A 22,741-nucleotide genomic window follows, 5' to 3' on the forward strand; every position below is an offset into this window, starting at 1 on the left:
GCGTTTTCTCAATTGAATTTGATTTTACATAACATATAAATAAAAAGGCTTCGTCAGAAATACTAGCTAGGGTTTGATTTGCAAAGCACTAGCATAAGCAGTATGCTCTATATTATCCAATCAATAATTTTTTTTAAAAATATTTAAAATAACAAATGCTCTTGACCAAATGTTTTCATATGAAACTTTTGGTAGATCATTTGCATTTAGAATATATAAAGTCTTTATTTTGTATATCCAAAACTATATAACATTTTAAAAAATATAAAAAATTTTAAAAATTTCTATCTTTAAAAATTTCTTTTAATTTTTAAAAAAAATATTTAAAAAATTTAAAATTTCTTTACAAAAACTAAATTAAAAAAAATTAATTTCTTAAGTAACAATTGATTTTTTGGAAAAGGAAAATTTATTTTCCAATAAAATATATCATATTTAAAATACAATTAAATTAAATTAAATATAACTTTTTATTGTCAATAAAAATATATAAATTAATATACATATATATTATAAATATAATATATCTATATTATTCATAAATAAGCAAATTATATATCACATACTAATTTTATATGATACTTTTATATATAAATCATTAACTGCTCGCCAATCATGTTATTAATTGCATTTATGAAAACATACTACTTCTGTAGAAATTGCTTCTACAGCAAATTGTTATCGTTTTGCTATCAGCCTTACCAATCGAGGCGTAGAAAACATAGAAAATCTCTTAAGCTAAAACAAAACATAATTACTACAAACAAAGCCACAGTATGACCGGGTCGGAAATGGAAAACAATGAGCATATTTGTAAGTTTACTGCGGAGATTTTGACAGAAAAAAAAAAGATATTGCAGTTTTGACGAAAAATGATTTTCACCATTTCAAAGTTTTTATTTGTAATTCTTGTGGGTTTTATCCAAGCATAGTAGATCTATAACATAAACTATAAAAAGAAATAGTTTATTTTTATTTTTTGCAAGTTTTTTCAACTCGTTGTTATTATGCAAAAAAAAAAAAAATCCTTCAATATAACAAGTTGTCGACGAAAAAAAAATTAACAATAAGTTGTCCAAAAATCCCGAAAAGTCTTCAAACGGCACTTCCTTTGAAAAGAATGAATTAGTATAACCAATATTCAACAGATATTTCAATCACAACGTAATCACTTTGACAAAATAAACTAGGAGCTAGACCATAACGTGTTCACTTTGTCATAGTTACTGACTTGATGTTTCAAAACGCTCTCACTTAGTCATAATTACCATGCTTTTTCGCACAAATATAAACGAGACTGTTAAAGAATCAAAAATGAAGAATCAGAGGATTCTATTTCTCCACACTATACTACATTACACATACCAAGAACGATTCCGTTTCATTAGCTGATGAATTTTCATAGTTCAGGATCGTGCTTTGGTTCGGTTTAATGATATTTTGTTAGCTAAACCATAATGTGTACGTAATCATTTTGACAACAACTTAAAAACCTGACAATCTACAAACAAACAATACTCATTAGAAACTTGTCTATTCGTTTTACTAACTTGACTTCTGTAACTTTGAACATTTAATGTAAGAAATTTCAATGTGATGTCATTCTAAATCCAAATTTCACGTCAGAAATTGAGTGGCTCTTAGACATTCTTTTTCACAAGATACCTCAAACTTCTTCTAAGTAGACTTTTATTCCAATGCAAAACCACATATCTCTATTTATACCAGTTTGTTTTCTTTCACTTTTCTTTAAAACAAATTTTCTTTAAAAGATTTTATGGCCACCGTGTCCGAATGGCTTGTGCGTTTGCATTTTCTCTTGCTAGTCTTGCTATGTTGTGTCTCCCCTTCAAGCTGCGCCACTATAAAATTCATTACAAGTGATCCTCTTATTGGTCTTGTCGGTTGTCATCCCCACCAGATTAAAGCCTTTACGCAGTTCAAGAACGAGTTTGATGCCCGCCGTTGCAACCACAACTATAATGGAATCTGGTGCAATAACTCGACAGGTGCAGTCACGAAGCTACGACTCAGGGGATGTCTCACCGGAACTCTAAAGTCCAACAGTAGCCTCTTCCAGTTTCACCATCTTCGGTTTCTTGATCTTTCTCACAACAACTTTGCCTCCTCTTCACTTCCTTCCGAGTTTGGATATCTCACCAAATTAGAGGTTTTATCTCTTTCCTTTAATGGCCTCACCGGCCAAGTTCCTTCCTCATTTAGTAACCTAAGCATGCTTTCTAAACTAGACCTTTCCCAAAACGATCTCACTGGTAGTTTCCCACTTGTGCGGAATCTAACCAAGCTCACAGTCTTAGACCTTTCTCACAACCACTTCTCTGGAACTTTGTACCCCAACAATAGCCTCTTTGAGTTGCACCACCTCCTCTACCTTAATCTAGCTTTCAACAACTTCAATTCCTCTATCCCTTATGAATTTAGCAATCTCAACCAATTAAAAGCCCTTTCTCTTTCCTCCAATGGCTTTAGCGGTCAAGTTCCTTCCATATTTAGTAACCTAACCCGGTTAACTTTGTTGTACCTCGACCGAAACAAGTTAATTGGTAGCATCCCATTTTTACAAAATCTAACCATGCTCTCTGTTCTAAATCTTTATGAGAATCACTTCTCTGGAACCATTCCTTCTTATCTCCTCACTATGCCATCCTTAACATATCTTGATCTGCGTGGAAATGACCTCACCGGTTCTATCAAAGTTGATTACTCATCTAGGCTCCAATACATGTACCTTGGGCATAACCATTTTGAAGGAAAGATCATAGAGCCTATCTCAAAGCTCATCAACCTCACACATCTAGACCTTTCTTACCTAAACACAAGCTACCCAATAGACTTAAACCTCTTCTCCTCTCTCAAATCTTTGTTGCACCTTGATCTTTCTGGTAACAGTATATCTCCAGCCAGCTTACGTTCAGATTCAAACATCCCATTGACTTTAGCAATGGTGTTCTTCAAGCATTGTGGAATCAAGAAGTTCCCAAACATGTTGAAAAAACTTCATAGCATGCAGTTTATAGACCTATCCAACAATAGAATCAGTGGGAAACTTCCTGAGTGGTTATGGAGCCTTCCTCAACTAGGCACCCTAAACGTTGTAAACAACTCTTTAAACGGCTTTGAAGGCTCATCAGAAGCTTTAGTAAATTCATATGTGAGGATATTACTTTTGGAGTCAAACAATTTCGAAGGAGCACTTCCAAATCTACCACTCTCCATCACCGTCTTCTCTGCTGGTACTAATAACTTCACAGGAGAGATACCTCTCTCAATCTGCACCAGGAGATCACTTACTGTCCTTGACCTAAACTACAACAACTTCACCGGTCCAATTCCTCAGTGTGTGAGTAACTTCACTTTCGTGAATCTCCGGAAGAACAACTTGGAAGGAAGTCTCCCAGACATGTTCTGTGTTAGTGCCTCGCTTCGGACGCTTGACGTTGGCTACAATAAACTAACCGGAAAGCTTCCAAGGTCGCTTCAAAACTGCTCCTCTCTAAAGTTTCTAAGTGTTGACAACAACAATATCAAAGACATGTTTCCTTTCTGGCTCAAGGTGTTACCGAACTTGCAAGTTCTTACCCTCCGTTCAAACAAGTTCCACGGTTCGATATCTCCTCCTAATCAAGGTCCTCTTGGGTTTCCGGAGCTACGAATATTAGAAATATCTGATAACAAATTTACCGGAAGCTTGCCACCAAGATATTTCGAGAACTGGAAAGCAGCATCATCATCACTCACAGGGAAAGAAGATGGGAGTTTATACATGGTGTATGAGAAGAATCCATACGGCTTGATTGCATATACCTTCACGGATCATATAGATTTGCGATACAAAGGTTTGCGTATGGAGCAAGCGAACGTCCTCACTTCGTATAGTGCTATTGATTTTTCAAGAAATCTTTTGGAAGGACAAATTCCTGAATCTATTGGTCTTTTAAAGTCGTTGATTGCACTAAACCTATCAAGCAACGCCTTCACAGGCCATATTCCTGAATCGTTGGCTGATCTTAAGGCTCTCGAGTCTCTAGATATGTCCAGCAACAAACTCTCTGGAACTATTCCCAATGGACTTGGGAGCGTGTCGTTTTTGTCGTACATAAATGTGTCTCACAACCAACTCAAAGGTGAAATACCGCAAGGAACACAAATTACTGGGCAGCCTAAATCTTCATTTGAAGGGAACGCAGGGCTTTGTGGTCTTCCTCTTGAAGAAAGTTGCTTCGACACTAGTGATGAACCTCAACCACAAAAAGAAGAAGACCAAGACCAAGAAGAAGAAGAAGTGTTGAACTTGAAAGCAGTGGCCATAGGGTGTGGATTAGGAGTGTTGCTTGGATGGGCTATAGCACACAAGTCGTATCATTTGTTCGTCCGTTGATCGACTATCTATTAGGAAGATTAGGCCTGTTCGTTTAATAAACGCAAGCGACAGCGGCAAATGCAACGCTAGAAATAACAGCGGTAGCGGCAACTCCGGTTTACTTCCGTAGTAGCTTTATTTATTGCCGCTGACTGACGCTAGTTGCTGCGTAAAACGAACATGCATATTGTGTCAAGTATAGATACATCTGTTTAACCGATATGACAAGTCATTAATCATAAACTCGAGCTATGCTTTCTTTTTTCTTACAGAACACCTGTTTATTATCTAGAGATTCTTGTGATTTTCGCAGATATTGATCTGGATTTGGTTTACGTTAGAAATTTTTCTAGAGATGTATTTTCTCTTTTGACTCGCAGATAGTGAAATTTTTGGTGATTAGCGTTTAATCATTTTAGCTTACATTTCTTCCTTCGTAGCTCTTTAAAGTCTTTATTTTCTTATTAGTTTTGTTGAATACAGACTAGGAATTTGCTCCGAATTGCTATTTTCAACATCCTGAGAGAAGTATTTCAATGATAAATCCGTTTGAAAGAAAAATATCACTGGAAAAAAAGTTTTGTTTATGATTATTTTTTATTGTAAAATTTCTTGCAGAGCATAATTTTGCATTTCATGGTATTAGTGCTAAATTAAATGAAAATAATAATGGGAATTGTTTTAGGATTAATTGAAATTTTAGTTGAATTTGATTGAATTGTCTAAGAAAATGTGGAAAGAATAATTGAAGAGGATATCTATTTTTATTATCTTGGTTATAATATTCAAAATGAATTGATAATTTTGATTGCTTCTACAATTAAATCTGAAATTTAAGTAAAATAAAACAATCAAATATTTTTCTATGAATTAGGAACTTATGCAAATATTTTTTTTTGGTCGTATTCTATAAAGCTTCAGAGTATAAAGCTTTGGAGTATGATTAGTAATGAATTCTCGAAGAGTTTGTCACCATCAAAAATAAAGAAAAATAATTAAAAAAGAGAAAGAATATAGAGGATAACTTTTGAAAAAACTTTTTACATCTTCAGAAATCAATTCTACATGTGGTAATTAATTAGTGTGCCAACACTTATAAAAAGTAAGAAAAACGGAATAATATTAGTTTGTCTTTCAGAGAAAAACTTGGTGGCTTTCTACCACTAATGTTGGCTTCTTGCAGAATACAGAGAATGATTTATATATACTAATAATGGGCTCAATGACAAACGGCTAGGCCCAATATAATTCTACCAAGCCCAAGCTTGTCACTTAATTAAATTCACCGTCTCCTCTGCTGGTACTAATAATTTCACAGGGGACTGAGGGAGGAGATACACCTCTCTTAATCTGCAACAAGATATCACTTACTGTCCTTAGATCTAAACTACGACAACTTCACCGGTCCAATTCCTCAATGTGTGCGTAACTTCACTTTTTTTTGTGAATCTCCGGAAGAACGACTTGGAAGGAGACATGGAACATGATGATCTCGGCTTACGTTCAGCGCGGTCTGATGTCGGAAGCTCGCCAGGTGCTCGATCAAATGCCTGTGAGAGACGTGGTGTCATGGAACACTATGCTCATAGGTCTGAAGAAAAGCAGAGATAATGATGGTGAGAGAGCGTTCGGTGAAATGACGGAGAGGAACATCGTAACGTGGCACACAATGTTGATTGGGTACGTAAACAACGAGGAGATGAGTAAAGCTAGGGACTTTTTCGATAAGATGAGTCAAAGGAATGTCTTTTCTTGGACTGTGATGATCAATGGTTACGTGCAGTGCACGGAGTTTAAAGTAGCCTTGTTGCTTTTCCGTGAAATGGTTGAGTCTTGGAGTAACAGGCCGAGTCATTACACGTTTTCGAGTGTTTTAAAAGCGTGTGCAGCTTCATCGTCGCTTCTTATGGGGAGACAAGTGCACTCGTTGCTGCTAAAGGAATCTCAAGGTTGAGAAGAGAGCATCCCGCAGCTTATGATGTTCTGTGTAGAGTTCATGGCGAGAAATGGGATTGGTCTAGTGTTATGGAGTTGAGGAGATTGATGAGGAAGACTAAAGCCAAGAAACAAGACGCTAGTAGCTGGATTGAATAGAGCTGATGTGAAACAGGGCTTTTTGGTCTTCCTACTCCTTTGAAGGTAATGCAGGACTTTGTGGTCTTCCTCTTGAAGAAAGTTGCTTCGACACCACACAAAACCATAAGCAAAAAGAAGAAGACGAAAGTGATCTGGATTTAGTTTACGTTTGAAATTTTCCATTTTCTCTTTTGATTCTCGCAGATAGTGAAATTCATCGTTGCTTCCTAGTGATTAGCGTTTATTATTTTAGCTTAGGTTTTGATGGTTCTTTTTCTTTATCATTGATTCTATGATGCCCTGCAGAGGAAGTCGCTCATGTTCTGCATATGTTAAACAGTAGATGGTCCAATGCTTGCAAGTTCTGGCGAGATGATGATGATTAGCTTGAGAAAAAAAGTGTAGTTAAGTGGTCGATAGTTGAATTAATTGCTGTTTCATGGCAGTTTACTCTATAATTCGCGAGTTTGTCTTATGTTTTGATTGAGAACTGGTTCATAGTTCACATGCTTTATGATTTTCATTGAGATCAGGAGTTCATCTTGCAAAATGGTTCCTACACTACGATGATCACTACATTTTGCTTCTGCTCCAGCGCACCATTGTGATGAAGCTTCTGTACTAAGATGATGTGACAGTATGGTTATAGCCTTGTAAATTCACTACAAGAAAACATCGGGATACTGAGGGAAAAAATCGTCGGTATGTCGTCGGAATAACGTTATTCCGAGGACATACCGACGAAAAAAGTCCTCGGAAATAACTCCTCGGAAATTCATAATTCCTCGGAATTCCGTCGGAATTTTCCGACGGAATTCCGAGGAAACAAAATTCCGAGGAAACTCCGAGGACACAATGTTCGTCGGAAGGTTCCTCGGAAAATACCGAAGGAATTCCGATGGTCCAATCCTCGGAAGTTTCGACGAAATATTTCTCGGAATATTTATCGGAAAATTCCGAGGGAAGAAAGTTCCTCGGAAAATTCCGAGGAACATTTGTTCCTCGGAAAATTTCCGAGGAACATTTGTTCCTCGGAAAATTCCGAGGAACTTTCTTCCCTCGGAATTTTCCGAGGGAACTGAGTTTCTCGGAAAATTCCGAGGAATCCTTTCCCTCAGACAATTCCGAGGAACTTAATGTTCGTCGGAATTTACCGAGGGATAAAAGTTCCTCGGAATTATCCGAGGACCTCCATTCCCTCGGAATTTTGAAAAAAATTATTTTTTTAAAAAATTTATTTTTTTAAAAAAATTTTTTTTTTTGGAAAAAAATTAAAATTTTTAAAATTTAAAATTAAAATTGAATAAAACATAAAATAAAACATAGTAGATAATATTCAAATTTAAATAAAACATTCAGAGTTTTTGGAAAAAAAAAACTACGGGTCTTGAATGTTCGGGAACGTCTCGTTCGGGTACATCCTCTTCATCATGTCCATCATCTGCTCGTTCAGCCTCTTCTGGGTCTCATAGCCCGCCTGTTGAGCTGCCATCTGAGCCTCCAACGTAGATATCCGATCATCCTTGTCCTTCAGCTGAGCCGTAAGAACTTCTGGATCAACATACGCATGTGGTGCAGAAGAAGGAGCAGCCGACCGGGAGCGACGACCCAAACCGACCAAACGTCCCTTTTTCTTTGGAACCGACTGAAATATAAATAAAACGAAGTTAAGATAATTTAAATTGATGATAAAATAAAAATCAAGAAATAATTAAATTGAACTTTTAAAAAAAAAAACTTACCGATTCAACGATTTCGTTGATTCGAACCCGAGACAAGTTGGTCGAGGCCGTCGAATCGTCATCATCAGTTTGAAGCTGAGACACTTCGTCATACACCTGAGTCTGGACCAGGTCGACCACGTCCCTCACAAGACCATCATCAATCTGGCCGGTCTTCTTGTTGGTATACGCCCTTTTCATAAGGGCGAGATCATCAACTGGGTGGCCTTCATTTTCTTCCGCCTTGAAAAAAAATAAATTAGACAAACATTAGAGATTTGAAAATGCAAAAAAAATAAAATTCTGAAACTTAAATAATTGAAGAAAAAGCGGTTGAGCTTACCATGCGATCCGCCAGAGTGGCAATAGATTGAGCACCCAAGTTATGCTTGTAGATGCCATTTCCTTTACGGTCGCTCCTGCGGTTGTTGGAGTTGGTGGAAGAAGTTTCTTTCGTCTCTTCTTTATCCCAATGCGCACACAACTCCTTCCAGACCGTGCCGTTCATCGACTTTGGGACCTTTTAATTTAAAAAAAAAAGTTTAATAATTTTAAAAATAGTTTAATAAATTAAAAATTGTTAATAAATTAAAAACTACCTTGTTTACTTCCCACTTCTTCTTCCACTCGTACATCTGCTTCCCATAGTTGTCCATAACTTTATGGACAAAATGGTGATAGATAGAGAGCGTATCATCGGCATTCCAGTTGAATTCTTGCTGAAATAGTTTAAAAATAGTTTTTAAGCACAAAAATATAATAGTTTAAAAATTACAAAAATCGTCGTTTTAATAAATAAAAAATAGTTTAATAATTAAAAAATAATTTAATAATTACAAAAATAAGTTTTAATAATATTTAAAATGTCTAATAAATATATAAATTAGTTTAATAATTACAAAAATAAGTTTTAATAATATTTAAATGTCTAATAAATATAGAAAATAGTTTAATAATTACAAAAAATAGTTTTAATAATATAAAAAATATAATTAAAAATTAGAATACTTACCGCAAACTGCTGAAACCACAGATGCTGCTTCTCGACAGGGAAGTGAGTGAAAGTCGGATGTCCGCTGTCGAGGGCCGAGTACATCATACGGTTGATCCATGCGCTGATCCCGTTCCCGGATCGGTTGAACCTAACAAAAAAAATAAATTATTAATAAAAAAATAGTTTAAAAATTAAAAATAGTTTAAAAAATAAAAGTTTAAATTACCATGTTTGACCATGTCCATGTGGATACTCAGTGAGATAGGGAAGATGGTCACGACCGGGCTGTCGAACCAACTCCGCAACCCTCATCACTCCCAGAGGACCAGGTGCAGCAGCGGGACCAGGAGCGGGTGCAGCAGCGGGAGAGGGAGCAGCAGGAGCGAGTAATGGAGAGGGAGATGTTTGGTATGAGCTGTGGGGCGAAACGGAATCCTGAACATGGCTGGAAGAACCCCGAGACTGGCTCCCCATACCACCCCGGCTACGACGCTGGCGAGGCCGGATCTGATCATCATTAGACCTGTAAATTAAAAAAAAACATATTTAAAAATTAGTTCTAATAATTTTAATTAAAAAAAACAGTTTAAATTAAAAATAGTTTAAAAACATAGTTTTTAATCACAAAAATATAAATAGTTTAATAATTAATAAAAAAAGTTTTAATAAATAAAAAATACTTTAAAAATTTTAAAAATGTTTAATAAATATATAAATTTATATTTTACATATAAAATACAAAAAAAATGTTTTTAAATATTATATAAATGATTTTTAATCTTAAAAAAGTTTTATAGATTTTAAAAATGTTTAATAAATTTATAAATCATTTTTAATTACAAAAAAAAGTTTTAATAAATAAAAAATAGTTTAAAAAATTTAAAAATGTTTAATAAATATATAAATTTATATTTTACATATAAAATACAAAAATGTTTAATAAATTTATAAATGAATTTAAAATGCAAAAATAGATTTTATATACAAAAAACGTTTTCAATATATATATATAATTTCAAATTCGATTTTTATAACCACAAAATTGATAAAAACTAAAAAAAAATTCAAATCAAGTGAAATACATAATCAAACTCCATTTTACACAAATCTACCATTCACCCTAACAAAATCTATAAATCTCATTCCAAAATCATCAAATCTACTTAAAAACCATACAAATCTAACCTAAAAGAGTGGGATAGGGTTCTTACATGATTATGGGGGAGGATTAGGGGAGAATCGCCGGAAAAACGGGAGAGAGAACGGTGGAATCGCCGGAAATCGCCGGAATCGCGAGAGGAGATGTGCAGCGGCGCGGAGAGAAAGAGAGAAATGGGGAAGAAGATCGGGCTCGCCCTAATCTTATGAGGCGTCCGACGGAAAATATCCGTCGGAATTTCCTCGGAAATATTTTATACTTCCGTCGGAATTTCCTCGGAATTCTATGATTCAATTTTCCCGAAATATTTGGCGGCTTCGTTTACCCGGTTAGATGAAAATATTCCGACGAATCCAGTTTCCTCGGAATACCCTCGGTAATCTCCGAGGAAATTCTGAAGAACCAGGGTTTGGGGTTTTAAAACATCGATTATTTTCGCCGTATTTCATTTCTTATACAATTATAATGCATACCATTGAGGATTCTTTGTATAGATGATCATAAACAGTGAAATAACACAATTTCAAAAATAATTCTAAGTATTCCCTTTACCGTTTATTAAAGTGTATAAGTGTTTCTCTTACGTTGTGTGGTTTTCGTTCATGCAATCGTAAAAGTGTTTGTTATTGGATAAAACACCAAAGTTCATAGTTCCAAACATCATAATCTGGTTATGACACTTAATGAAGGTTATATACGTGTTATTCAATCCGTAAAACGTTGTTTTCGATTTAAAACCCCCAGTTCCTCGGATTTTCCTCGGAATATACCGAGGAGATTCCGAGGAAATCCTTATGTTCGTCGGAATTTCCTCGGAATATACCGAGGAGATTCCGAGGAAAAAGAATCTATAATCAAATCCCCATCTCCTCGGAATTTCCTCGGTATTTTCCGAGGAAATTCCGACAAACATAAAGAGTTCCTCGGAATTTCCTCGGAATTTTCCGACAGAATTCCGAGGAACTTGGGGTTTTCAATCGAGAAGATCTATTCCGAGGAAATTCCGAGGAAAACCTATCTGTCCTCGGAATTTCCTCGAAATTTTCCACGCTTTTGCATCTGAAGGATGTCTGATCTCACCATCTGTTGAGTGCTCCGCATGCCATCTCATTGGTTGCGCTGTGCGTTCAGACAGATACAGCCTCTGCAACCTTTCCGTCAAAGGCAAATACCACATCCTTTTATATGGTACTGGAATTCTTCCACTCGTATCTTTATAACGAGGCTTCCCACAAAATTTGCATGAAACCCGCTGTTCATCCGCCCTCCAATAAATCATGCAGTTGTCTCTGCATACATCTATTACCTGATACGATAAACCAAGACCAGCTACGAGTTTCTGAACCTCGTAGTATGAGCCAGGAGCTACATTATCTTCAGGTAGAATACCTTTTACATAATCAGCAATCGCATCCACACAGTCTTCAGCCAAATTATAATCCGTCTTAATGCCCATCAATCTTGTAGCAGATGATAAAGCTGAATGACCATCTCTGCAACCTTCGTACAATGGTTGCTTTCCAGCATCCAACATATCATAAAATCTCCTAGCTTCGGCATTGGGTAAATCTTCCCCTCTAAAATGATCATTTACCATCTGCTCAGTACCTACACCGTAATCTACATCCGTTCTAATTGGATCTTCTAATCTAACCGGTGGCTGAGGTTCGCTAGTACTACCAAGTTCATAATCAGTTTCTCCATGATGATACCAAATTTTGTAACTTCGTGTAAACCCACTCAAATATAAATGAGTCCAAACATCCCATTCTTTAATAACTTTTTTATTTTTACAATTAGAGCAAGGACATCTTAACATACCTGTTTTTGCTTCCGGTTGTCGGTGAACTAACCCCATGAATTCGGTTATACCTTGTTGGTATTCTTCCGTAAGCAATCTCGTGTTCGGATCCAAATGAGGTCGATCGATCCAAGAACGAAAATAATTGGAAGAAGACATGTTTTTTATGAATCAAATTCGTGTGTAAAGAAAGTGAGAGGGAGGATGAAGATATGGTGTGAATGAAGAGGAAGAGGGGTGCTTGTATTTATAGGTGAAATCCTGCCGACGGTCCGAGGAAATTCCGACGGAATTCCGAGGCAAACGGCTAGTTCGTCGGAATTTCCTCGGAATTTTTAAAATCCCCCAACGGCTCTCCAACGGCTCTCTAACGTCTATAATATTTCCTCGGAATTCATCGGTTTTTTCCGAGGAATACTAGTTTCCTCGGTATTCCGTCGGAATATTCCGACGAAATGTGTTTTCCTCGGAATTCCGTCGGAATATTCCGACGGAATTCCGAGGAAGCAAAATTTTGTATTTCCTCGGAATTGCCTCGGAAATGCCTCGGTATATTCCGAGGAATTCATTTTCCGTCGGATCTTCCGTCAGAATACCGCTGTTTTCTTGTAGTGATTCTATCAATCCTGGTGATAGCACTGCAGCTTGAATAGAGAGAGCTTCTTAACTCTGACTTCCAGACAAACGATAATAATAAGCATTTGAATACATTTCCTAGTTTACTGATTAGGTTTGCACACTTGTAATACAAGTATGCAAGTGTACAACTTTGCCTAGGTTGCTGATTACTGGTTAACTACATGTACCAAAATTATTTCCCTCTAATACTTGAACCATAAGTTAAAAATATATAGTCAAAACCATAAAAATCTCTTTAGCATCAACAAAAAACACATGGTAACACCATTATGATTCAGACAGAGATATCTCTCGATTGTAAACACAGAAGAGAACTGAAAATGAGGAACCTAAAGTGTCAACACAGTAACTCCCAAAAAATAGTTACTTGTCTCGCTACCATCTAATCACAAGATGCACTGAAGTAAGGGAAAGTATGTATATATATAATGCCAAATATCTCCTAAAAATCTCATCGATGCTTCCTTGCAGTCCAAGAAACTCAAGACCCCTAGAAAGAAGAAAACGTTTTGATTAGAGAGAGAGAGATAGACCCAGTCCATCAAAATCAAATCAAATTCATTATAGAGTGAACTTACTCAATCTTGTGGTAGATTATCCGGTGGTGGAGCAACACGGCCATGCTCAAAGACGAATGCTGGCATGATCTCATCTCCTGGTAATTGATCTGGCGGCGGTGCTGGATTTCTCCACCCGAGAAGTGCGCAACAATTGACGCATGACACCTCATGGCCGGAGAAGAGATCGTCGTGGTAGAGAACAGGGACTTCGGCAATCACGACATTGTACCTGCAGACAAAATCCTTTACATTCATTTTTTTTTCTTTTTCAAATTTTAACAGTTGAAGAAAGGGAAACTTACACAAGGTAAAACTGATATAAGTCGAGCCATGCATCCAAGAGATCTTCACTTTTTGCGATTTGAACGTTGCATGTAGCGCATGTATAGACTGGTCCGTTGTTTTCGATCAAGAACACTCTTCCCATAACTCCAAAACTGCAATCATTAACGTATACTACTTTGACTCGGAAGAAAGAATCCATGGAAACGTATACTACAAGAAACACAGAGAGTAACTCAAAAGATTTCTATTGCCGACAAGTTAAAGATATTTCTAAATGTTGAGGTTTAATAAAGAGAGTGATGATCACTTTCCTGAAACAATACGGGAAGAAACAGATAGAAGTTCCAAGATTCCAAGAACATGCGCTAAACATTTATATCAGATACTATTATTAAAAAGACTGATCGGAAGATAAGGAGAGATCAAGAGAGATAGACAATCACCTTAGAGGGTGATATTAGCGGGAAACGCGACGAGAAATGACGAGAGAGTCAGAGAGAGAGGGAGAATCTCAGAGAGAATGAGAAAGACGAGAGGGTATTTCAAAATTTCCCAAGGATTTATATGAATTTAAAACTTAAGGCCCAATAAGAAAGCCCAATACGCACGCAAAGTTTTGTCTCATTTCTATTTAACGTCTCTCTCTCTTAAAGCATTCTCGAATTCTTCTAGAATTTATTACTTTCTAGGACACTTTTTGTCTTTCAAATTACACTATCAGGCACTTGTGGCTGGAGACACACTTCTTGCTTGTGCAATGTCCTACTTGCCCTTTAAGTAAATACACTCTCTCTTAACTACAACTCTTCTCACTTCACCAACTATAATAGTTTTATGTTTTTTTTAAATGGATAAAGCTTCCTTTTTTTTATCATACGTAAACCAAACCAATATTCTTTCTTCATCCTTTTTCTTTTGAAATCAGATCCACATTCCCAAATATCTTTTAACGCTAATCCGCCAACCCTCTCCTATTTTTCAATTGATTTTCAAAATCATTTTTCCAATTTTATGAACCTTAATTATGGTGATTTTCTCTGTTCCTCTTTTTCTTCTCCTTGCGCCGATCTATTGACGTTGTTGGTAACGGAGGCGTCGCTGCCCAGCTCTGTTCTCTTGAATCTTTTCTTATTTCTGGTTCCATTTCTCAGCCATGGATACAGCTATGGAGTCAACCAAATCTCGTTCGTCGAATCAAAAGTGACATCTCCAAAGTCACCGAAGTCACCTCCATCAAACTATCTGAGCTCCTCCGTGGTTACTGAAACCAAATCTGGTAAATGATTGTCCAGTGGCCAAATCCCCTCCTCACACTACACCTTCCGTTATGGAGGTTTTAGGTTCTTCGGCTTTCAGTTTTTATGGTATCAGTAGCTGAAGCTTTCACTTTGAACATCTCCGAAGACTTACAAAAAAAGGTGTGAGAACTAATCTGAATTGGCATACGGTAACTCTAACACAAAATTTCCAGATTCTTCTTTTTTTCTTCATGCATTAAAACCCAAAACACAAAGGGATTATGTGTTTGTGATTCTGTTTGCTTCCAAAAAAAACCCAAATTCTTTTTCTTGTTCTTTCACAATGAGTTTGTGATTATGTTTTGTAATGTGTCTATTAGAGATTTTACTTAAAAAATTTACAGATGATGTAAGCTCTTGTTTGTTGACTATTATAAAGCCTTGTAATATAATCGGCCCTCCTCTGTTTATTGAACATGTTATATTTGTTGGTTAATTGTCTTCATGTCCACAAATTTAATCATATTGACTAGGGAAAGAAAAATCATTAAAAGCTTTGTTTGACAGAATTATAACCTATCAGGCACTTGTGGCTGGAGACACACTTCTTGCTTGTGCAATGTCCTACTTGCCCTTTAAGTAACTACACTCTCTCTTAACTACAACTCTTCTCACTTCACCAACTATAATAGTTTTATGTTTTTTTTAAATGGATAAAGCTTCCTTTTTTTTATCATACGTAAACCAAACCAATATTCTTTCTTCATCCTTTTTCTTTTGAAATCAGATCCACATTCCCAAATATCTTTTAACGCTAATCCGCCAACCCTCTCCTATTTTTCAATTGATTTTCAAAATCATTTTTCCAATTTTATGAACCTTAATTATGGTGATTTTCTCTGTTCCTCTTTTTCTTCTCCTTGCGCCGATCTATTGACGTTGTTGGTAACGGAGGCGTCGCTGCCCAGCTCTGTTCTCTTGAATCTTTCTTATTTCTGGTTCCATTTCTCAGCCATGGATACAGCTATGGAGTCAACCAAATCTCGTTCGTCGAATCAAAAGTGACATCTCCAAAGTCACCGAAGTCACCTCCATCAAACTATCTGAGCTCCTCCGTGGTTACTGAAACCAAATCTGGTAAATGATTGTCCAGTGGCCAAATCCCCTCCTCACACTACACCTTCCGTTATGGAGGTTTTAGGTTCTTCGGCTTTCAGTTTTTATGGTATCAGTAGCTGAAGCTTTCACTTTGAACATCTCCGAAGACTTACAAAAAAAGGTGTGAGAACTAATCTGAATTGGCATACGGTAACTCTAACACAAAATTTCCAGATTCTTCTTTTTTTCTTCATGCATTAAAACCCAAAACACAAAGGGATTATGTGTTTGTGATTCTGTTTGCTTCCAAAAAAAACCCAAATTCTTTTTCTTGTTCTTTCACAATGAGTTTGTGATTATGTTTTGTAATGTGTCTATTAGAGATTTTACTTAAAAAATTTACAGATGATGTAAGCTCTTGTTTGTTGACTATTATAAAGCCTTGTAATATAATCGGCCCTCCTCTGTTTATTGAACATGTTATATTTGTTGGTTAATTGTCTTCATGTCCACAAATTTAATCATATTGACTAGGGAAAGAAAAATCATTAAAAGCTTTGTTTGACAGAATTATAACCTCCAATGTTTTACAAAAAAAGATTCGTCCACAAGAATTTTTTTGCTAAGCTTCCGAAACCACAAACACAAACGATTTTTGTGTTCGAGTTTTCAAAGTTTTTTCACCTTTCTTATCTATCCATGTCCACATCTTTTTTCTTTACGTATTCTTTTGTACATGATCAAAATTTTCTCATCCACACTTTTTATGTCCATGCATTTTTATATAATTGCTAAAAATATATAAAATATATATACGAACATGGATCTTAAAATATAGAGGAAAAAAATTATAATTTATTGTAATAATTATATTTCTTTTGTGTATCTTAAAATCTGAAAAGAAACAAATAAAAATCGAAACCGGAATGAATAATAAAAGTATAAATAAACAACGGTAAATTGACCTTTGTATGATTTGTCTAATCATGGACCGGTGCTTTGAACCTTTGTATGATTTGTCTACAAACTTTGTCCACAAAAATCTTTTCCACAAAAGTTTTTACATAAAATTTGTAAGATTGAAATTTTTGTCCATAAAATTTTGTACATTAAATGTTTCTGCCATATCAGTAGATATTTTGAATTTGTCCATCAAAAATGTATCTACAAAATACCAAAACACTATCCACAAAGCACATGTCCACGACTATTTCAAATGTGTCCATCAAAAATGTATCCACAAAATTGTATCCACAAATAGCAAAATACACAGTATAAAATTTAAATTTGATTTTTATAAATATTAAAATACATATATACATATGGATATCAAAATATAAAGAAAAAAATTAATAATTTATTTTATGTGTTTATATATTTATTTATATAGTAAGATATAAAATAATGGCATATATAATATGTTGGAAAATTTAAAAAGTTACTTTTAGTATAAAATATTCTTGTTAGATATAAAAAGAGTCAAAAGAATACTCTCTCTCTCTCTCTTTTATTTTTGTACGTGCTTTCATTTTTTTATGGCAATCGTGCTTTTTCAGCCATTGGATCTTCTTTTAAAATTTTAAACTTGTGGCCATAATTACTTCTCACATGCTTTCATAACTCATACAAAGAAACGAAGCCATAACAAAAGGCTCTGGTCCCACTAACTCAACTGAATCAAACAAAAAAAGAAAACGGTCTAGTTAGGTCAAATAGAGGGCATTCTGGTCCGAAAATTACTTTGGGAACCGGGAATGTGCTCCTCCAGCGAGAAGTGTCTTATACTGTCAAAAAAGAGAAAAATGTGTCTTAATTGGTAACGCACTCATTCTTCTATTGGTTCTCTGTGACTTCTTCCTCATGCTTGATTCCTTGTGGTTGGTAGTAGATATAAAATTTTAATACTAGTTCTGTTAATTTTATCATTAATAAGAAATGATTTTAAAATCTTAGGAGGTAGGTTTTGATTTTTGAACTATAATTGACTTATGAAACTATATTTAAATCCATTCTAACAATTTTCAATCCAAATTATTGTAATAATCTATTAAACACGAATTACACCAGAAATTTAAATTCTTTTAATGAAAAGAAATTGTAAATCTAAGAACCAATAATACAAGATCTCAACATCTTTTAATTGAGGCATTATATATTCTGAATGTAATAACCAATAACACTAGGTTTTAATATATAAATTACAATCAATCATCTAATAACAATGGATTATAAAATCAATAGAATTTGCTTAATAAATCTACTATTGAATAACACCACCTTAGCTACGACATAAAACTTAATAGGCAACATAAAACACTTGGCTTCTCTTCTTGGTTTCGCTTCACTTTTCTTTCAGGCATGCTGGATCGTTAGATCGTCCAAGTCTTGAGAGCCAATTAGTCTGAGATTGTGCTCATTCGCCAAGTGCAGCAAACAGATGAAACATAGATGTGGAGAGATGTCTTTGGTTGTACCAGCCGCTTTGCAATCATCTGGAAAGCTAGCCAATAGCTCTTTGAACGATCTATTTTCAAGTGGTTCTTGTTGGTGTTCCTCATCCTACCACAGATCAGATTATGTCAATTTCATCACAATAACGGGTAGAAAAGACGAAGCAGAAAGCAGGAACTGTGTTTATGTTAGTTAACCTGAATTGGTGGTTGAGGAGATTCCTGAAGACACTCCCAAAGGGTTTCCTTTAGCACTTGCACATCAACTTGTTTTGAAGCTTTATCATATTGAACCTCGATTTTGTTGACCTGAAGCATGAATTGTGCAGGTCAATTACATCAATGTTTGATTGCTAACCATAGGTCGATTACATTCTTTTGAATTGTAACGCAATGACCATATGTATATCAATATACATACCTGGCGTGGCTGAGAGATTAATGAGTTGGTGGTATCCTCTGCATCACTATGATCATTTCCATTATCAAACGGGCCATCATCATAGACATTATCATTTTCCCAAGATCCCGCATGTTCATAATCATCATTTTGCTGTCTTGCTTCACCTGGAATACATAACATAATAAGTGAAACCTAGGTTCTTTTCTCAGAGTCCCAAAACAGTATTCACTGATATTTTTAAAGCCATTTCTTTGTAAAGGCAATTTTATAACGGTAAGGACAACAAAAAACTGGTATGTGCCTTGCCTCATGAATGACTTGTTACCTGAGCATTTTCTTCTCTTCCTCCCAATGCACTGTTACCGTTCAGAAAATTTACTTCAGAAGAGATGGCAAATAATGGATGGAGACAGAAAGGAAAAAAATAGCAAATAGTGCGCAGGTCAGTGTTTAGCAAGCCTTTACCATCACATTTGGTAGTAAAAATAGCTTTACTAGATTCTCAGGTTGATAATGGCAATCCTCTGGAAGCTGTGTTTGACAAGGGGCTCTACTTGCAGGGAGAAGTAAAGACTTTGGGTTTTTTGGAGGGGCAAAGATATCAGGCATCTCTTCCTCCAAAGCTTTTGTAAAATCTAGTTCAGGCTCTGCTTGTTTCTTTTTCCTGGTTTTCTTTGCTGGTGGGGAAGATCCGTTTTCAGAAGCAAGGTGATCATCTGGACCTGCTAAGAAGGTTCAGAGAATATAAACCCTCAGAGAAACTAGACAACCAAGAGGACTTGTCTTATTGCTTGAAACTGGAGATATATGAGAATACCTTTTGTTTTCCTATACTTCCAGTGATCAGGACCTGCCCAAGAATTTTGCTTAGATGAAATTCCCAACGACAAAAAGAGATATTTATCAACATTCTCGACTCTGTCATCTGAATCTAGGTCTTGCAGTGAGTCTGGTTCCACTTCCTGCAAAACGTTAAGGTCAGAGTCAGGTTTTTACGGCACAAAAGAAAAAAACGATGTGAACATTAGAAGAGAGATGGTTAGAACCTCGGGAAAATTTGAATAAGCTGGCTCTGCATCATTGTGGCCGAAGTTTTCCTCAGCAGCACCAGCTTGACCATCATAATCAAAAGAAGCTCCAAAGTTATCATATCCATCATCATCGTCGGCATAGCTAGCTTCATTACCATGTGATATATCAAATGACTCGGTCCTCTTCTGACCACAAGAAAACGTATCAGATGGTCTTTGGTTCTCTTCATCAAATTGATTGATTATAGCCCGAAGAGATGGTACAATCTCATTCTTCTGTCGCATGTTTAGCACCATTTTCTCCACAAATTCTGCAAATTCAACCACGAAATCAGAGAAAGATTAGTGCAGAACAGATCCTCTGTACAATGGTACAGCGAGGCATATTAGCCAACAAAGGCAGACCTTTAGCAAAGGATAGATCGATTGTTTCTGATTTATCATGCTGATTTGCAGAGGAAACAAGCTTTCCAGGGATTTCTTGTGAATCAAATAGAACTTGACACCCTCCATAGACTCCTAAACTGTTTAGCAGAAGACCCTTTGCTCCACCTTCATCAAACTGTGCTGAAGTTTGATGATAAAGGGGATCCACTGCAAACGCCACTGTAACCAAAAACGAAATGTTATCCTGTATTTTTTCACAAACGACAAAGGGAGTTAAGCTAAGTCAATATAATACCGTCGAACTTCTTCACGTTAAGGGCATCAAAGGAATGTTCCAGTGTTGATAATGGCGATATCTGCAGTTTTAAAGCTCATCAGTAAGTACTAAGTAGTGCCCTCTACTATATCCAGAAATGGGATTTGTCTATAAACTACCTTTCTCTCTGTCTGTTTCTTTTGGTTTGTTGCATTTCCTACAGAACCAGCAGCATCCTCGTTGTCTAGGTTCATGAAAAAAAGAATCAGAAAAGGGCATAAGATACAATTTTACTTGCAGTACATTCTTTAAAAATTAGAGCTAAACAAATTTAAAATTAATGCATAGCATAGCCAATAACTGTAGTTCTTCAGATGTCCTCTTTGATTTTAAAATAGAAGCCAAACAATAAAGAAACATATTCATCTGCATACGTCACCAATCAAAAGACTAGTTCGCCAAACCAAAAATACATGAAGAAAACACTTCCACAAATTGACAAAGCTAATATCTTTTCAGTCAAAAGCTTACACTGGCAGATATAACCAATGCTAAATCTAACAATAGTTCCGTGTGTAAGATATGGAAGTAACCTCCGGTGTCATCATGGCCAGCTCGAGTAATCCCACCCAAAACCTTGTAAGCCTCTGAATGAACCGAGTCAACCCTCATCGAGTAAATCTTAACTCCAGCTTCAAGAGTGCAACTTGCCTGACTTTGAGTAAAAAACAATTACTTCTCCTTTTTCTTTCATCCTTTTGTAAGTATCCTCCAAAGAAGAATTAAACCAAAAAAGCCTTTACCTTTTGAAAATTAGTTTCCGCATTGTTCTCATCCTCAACTTTAATGATCTCACAGAGATGGTCAATCAAATTCAACTCCCACGTGTTCTTCTGATTGATTTTCTGCTCAACACAAAAACCCACACAACATTAATAAAAATCAAATACCCAAATAAAAAATGTACGAACTTGCAATTACTTACGTTTTCGCTAGCCAATTTGATACAGTTCTGGAACAACTCGAGAATCTGCTGCTTGTCGAAGCACGGATCGGACTCCTTCTCAGGCTGCTGGGGTCCACGAGCGAAGACCACTGATTTACGACGGCTAGCTGCGACTCTGGCGGCTCGGGCTTGCTCTCGCTCCAACCTGTCGTCGTTGGATCCCAGGAAGAAGGGACTCGTCGGAGCTTGGATCCGAGTCGAAATCGGCTTTTGCTTGGGGTTTGGAGTTAGGGGATCCTCCATGATAGAAGTTCGCCGGAAAGTTACTACACTGTTTGACGAAACGTCGGTTAGGTTCGACGGAGGTTGTGAGAATTTGGGAATTAGGGATTTTTGATTTTCCCTCCGCTTTTGCTGTTTTTGAATTTCGTTTAGTTGAAGCAGCTACCTAGGTAACGGCTGTGTCGACGTCAATTTTTTTAATAAACTTTTGTTCGTTTTATTGATGTCGGTACTGCGTCTGCGTCTAAACGCTGCGTTCTCGCGTCGATCGCCGAAAAAATCTTTGTCTGCGATTAAAATTGCGTCGACGTCGACGTCTACGAAACGTTAATGCCGACACTGACGCCAACGCCGACACTAAAAACTGCGGCAACCAAACGAACATAACTGATACTGTTGAAGCGCGTTTTACGTCGTCCCTTAATTGTTTAATTTTTGGTTTACTCGGTTCATTCGATTAAAACACGCACAATTAATTGGATAAAATCTAGTCAAGTTCGGTTTATTCCAGTTTACTAAAATTATTCGATTTATTTGATGCTCTTTATTTATCCGGTCTATGACTGTCGAACTGATTGATATCTGCTTGCCGAACCCAACACCGATTAAAATTTTCTAATCTCGCTGATTGTTCTTAGCTAAACCGGATGTGAAACACGAAACCAAAAAATTTTCAGTTCAGACGGTTCGGTTCACTTAAATGCTAGTGATGAACCGATATGTTCAATTGCCCTATTCGGATATTCCCCAATGCAAAAAAACAAACGAAAATTTATTTAAAAGAGAGAATCAAACATGTCAAAGAGAGTCAAGTTAATACATGTCAACCTTATGACAATAACTATCAATATATCATGTCAAGGTATTTTCTTTAACTTTCTTTTTTTGTCATTTGATTACTGAAAGATTTACATTCTGCAAATATTTACGGATTCATGGCTCTAGTATGTCAACATATATTACTGGACATTGTCGGCTGATCATGTTTCACATCTGTTTCAGGTTCCTAGCGCAGAGTCAACCTCAAAATTCTT

General features: G+C 36.1%; 3 protein-coding genes across 4 annotated transcripts; 1 reads left to right on the top strand and 2 right to left on the bottom strand.

Annotated features, from left to right (window-relative positions):
- The first annotated feature begins 512 nt into the window (after nt 1-512).
- Nucleotides 513-4,491, top strand: LOC106450116 (receptor like protein 23-like). The gene has a single exon (XM_048778404.1). The coding sequence runs from the start codon at nt 1,778-1,780 to the stop codon at nt 4,397-4,399; it is 2,622 nt and encodes an 873-aa protein (XP_048634361.1). The 5' UTR covers nt 513-1,777; the 3' UTR covers nt 4,400-4,491.
- An 8,858-nt stretch (nt 4,492-13,349) lies between these two features.
- On the bottom strand, nt 13,350-13,815 carry LOC106448802 (protein yippee-like At3g08990). The gene is made up of 2 exons (XM_013890637.3): nt 13,634-13,815; nt 13,350-13,560 (listed from the first exon to the last, which is right to left on the bottom strand). Exons 1-2 carry the CDS (start codon nt 13,813-13,815, stop codon nt 13,350-13,352), a joined length of 393 nt encoding a protein of 130 aa, XP_013746091.2.
- A 708-nt stretch (nt 13,816-14,523) lies between these two features.
- Nucleotides 14,524-21,814, bottom strand: LOC106450117 (condensin complex subunit 2). Of its 2 annotated transcripts, none has more exons than XM_013891776.3 (13): nt 21,465-21,814; nt 21,283-21,384; nt 21,073-21,190; nt 20,659-20,723; nt 20,519-20,579; nt 20,242-20,442; nt 19,852-20,147; nt 19,623-19,767; nt 19,271-19,527; nt 19,131-19,161; nt 18,824-18,969; nt 18,601-18,711; nt 14,524-18,511 (listed from the first exon to the last, which is right to left on the bottom strand). In XM_013891776.3, the coding sequence occupies exons 1-13, from the start codon at nt 21,726-21,728 to the stop codon at nt 18,305-18,307; spliced, it is 2,004 nt and encodes a 667-aa protein (XP_013747230.2). In that variant the 5' UTR covers nt 21,729-21,814; the 3' UTR covers nt 14,524-18,304. The 2 variants fall into 2 exon arrangements, with proteins under 2 accessions (XP_013747230.2, XP_013747229.2); XM_013891775.3 differs by having other exon boundaries at nt 19,271-19,530.
- Nucleotides 21,815-22,741: the final 927 nt, after the last annotated feature.

The sequence above is a fragment of the Brassica napus genome, chromosome A4, assembly GCF_020379485.1.
Source record: "Brassica napus cultivar Da-Ae chromosome A4, Da-Ae, whole genome shotgun sequence".
Taxonomy (NCBI): domain Eukaryota; kingdom Viridiplantae; phylum Streptophyta; class Magnoliopsida; order Brassicales; family Brassicaceae; genus Brassica; species Brassica napus.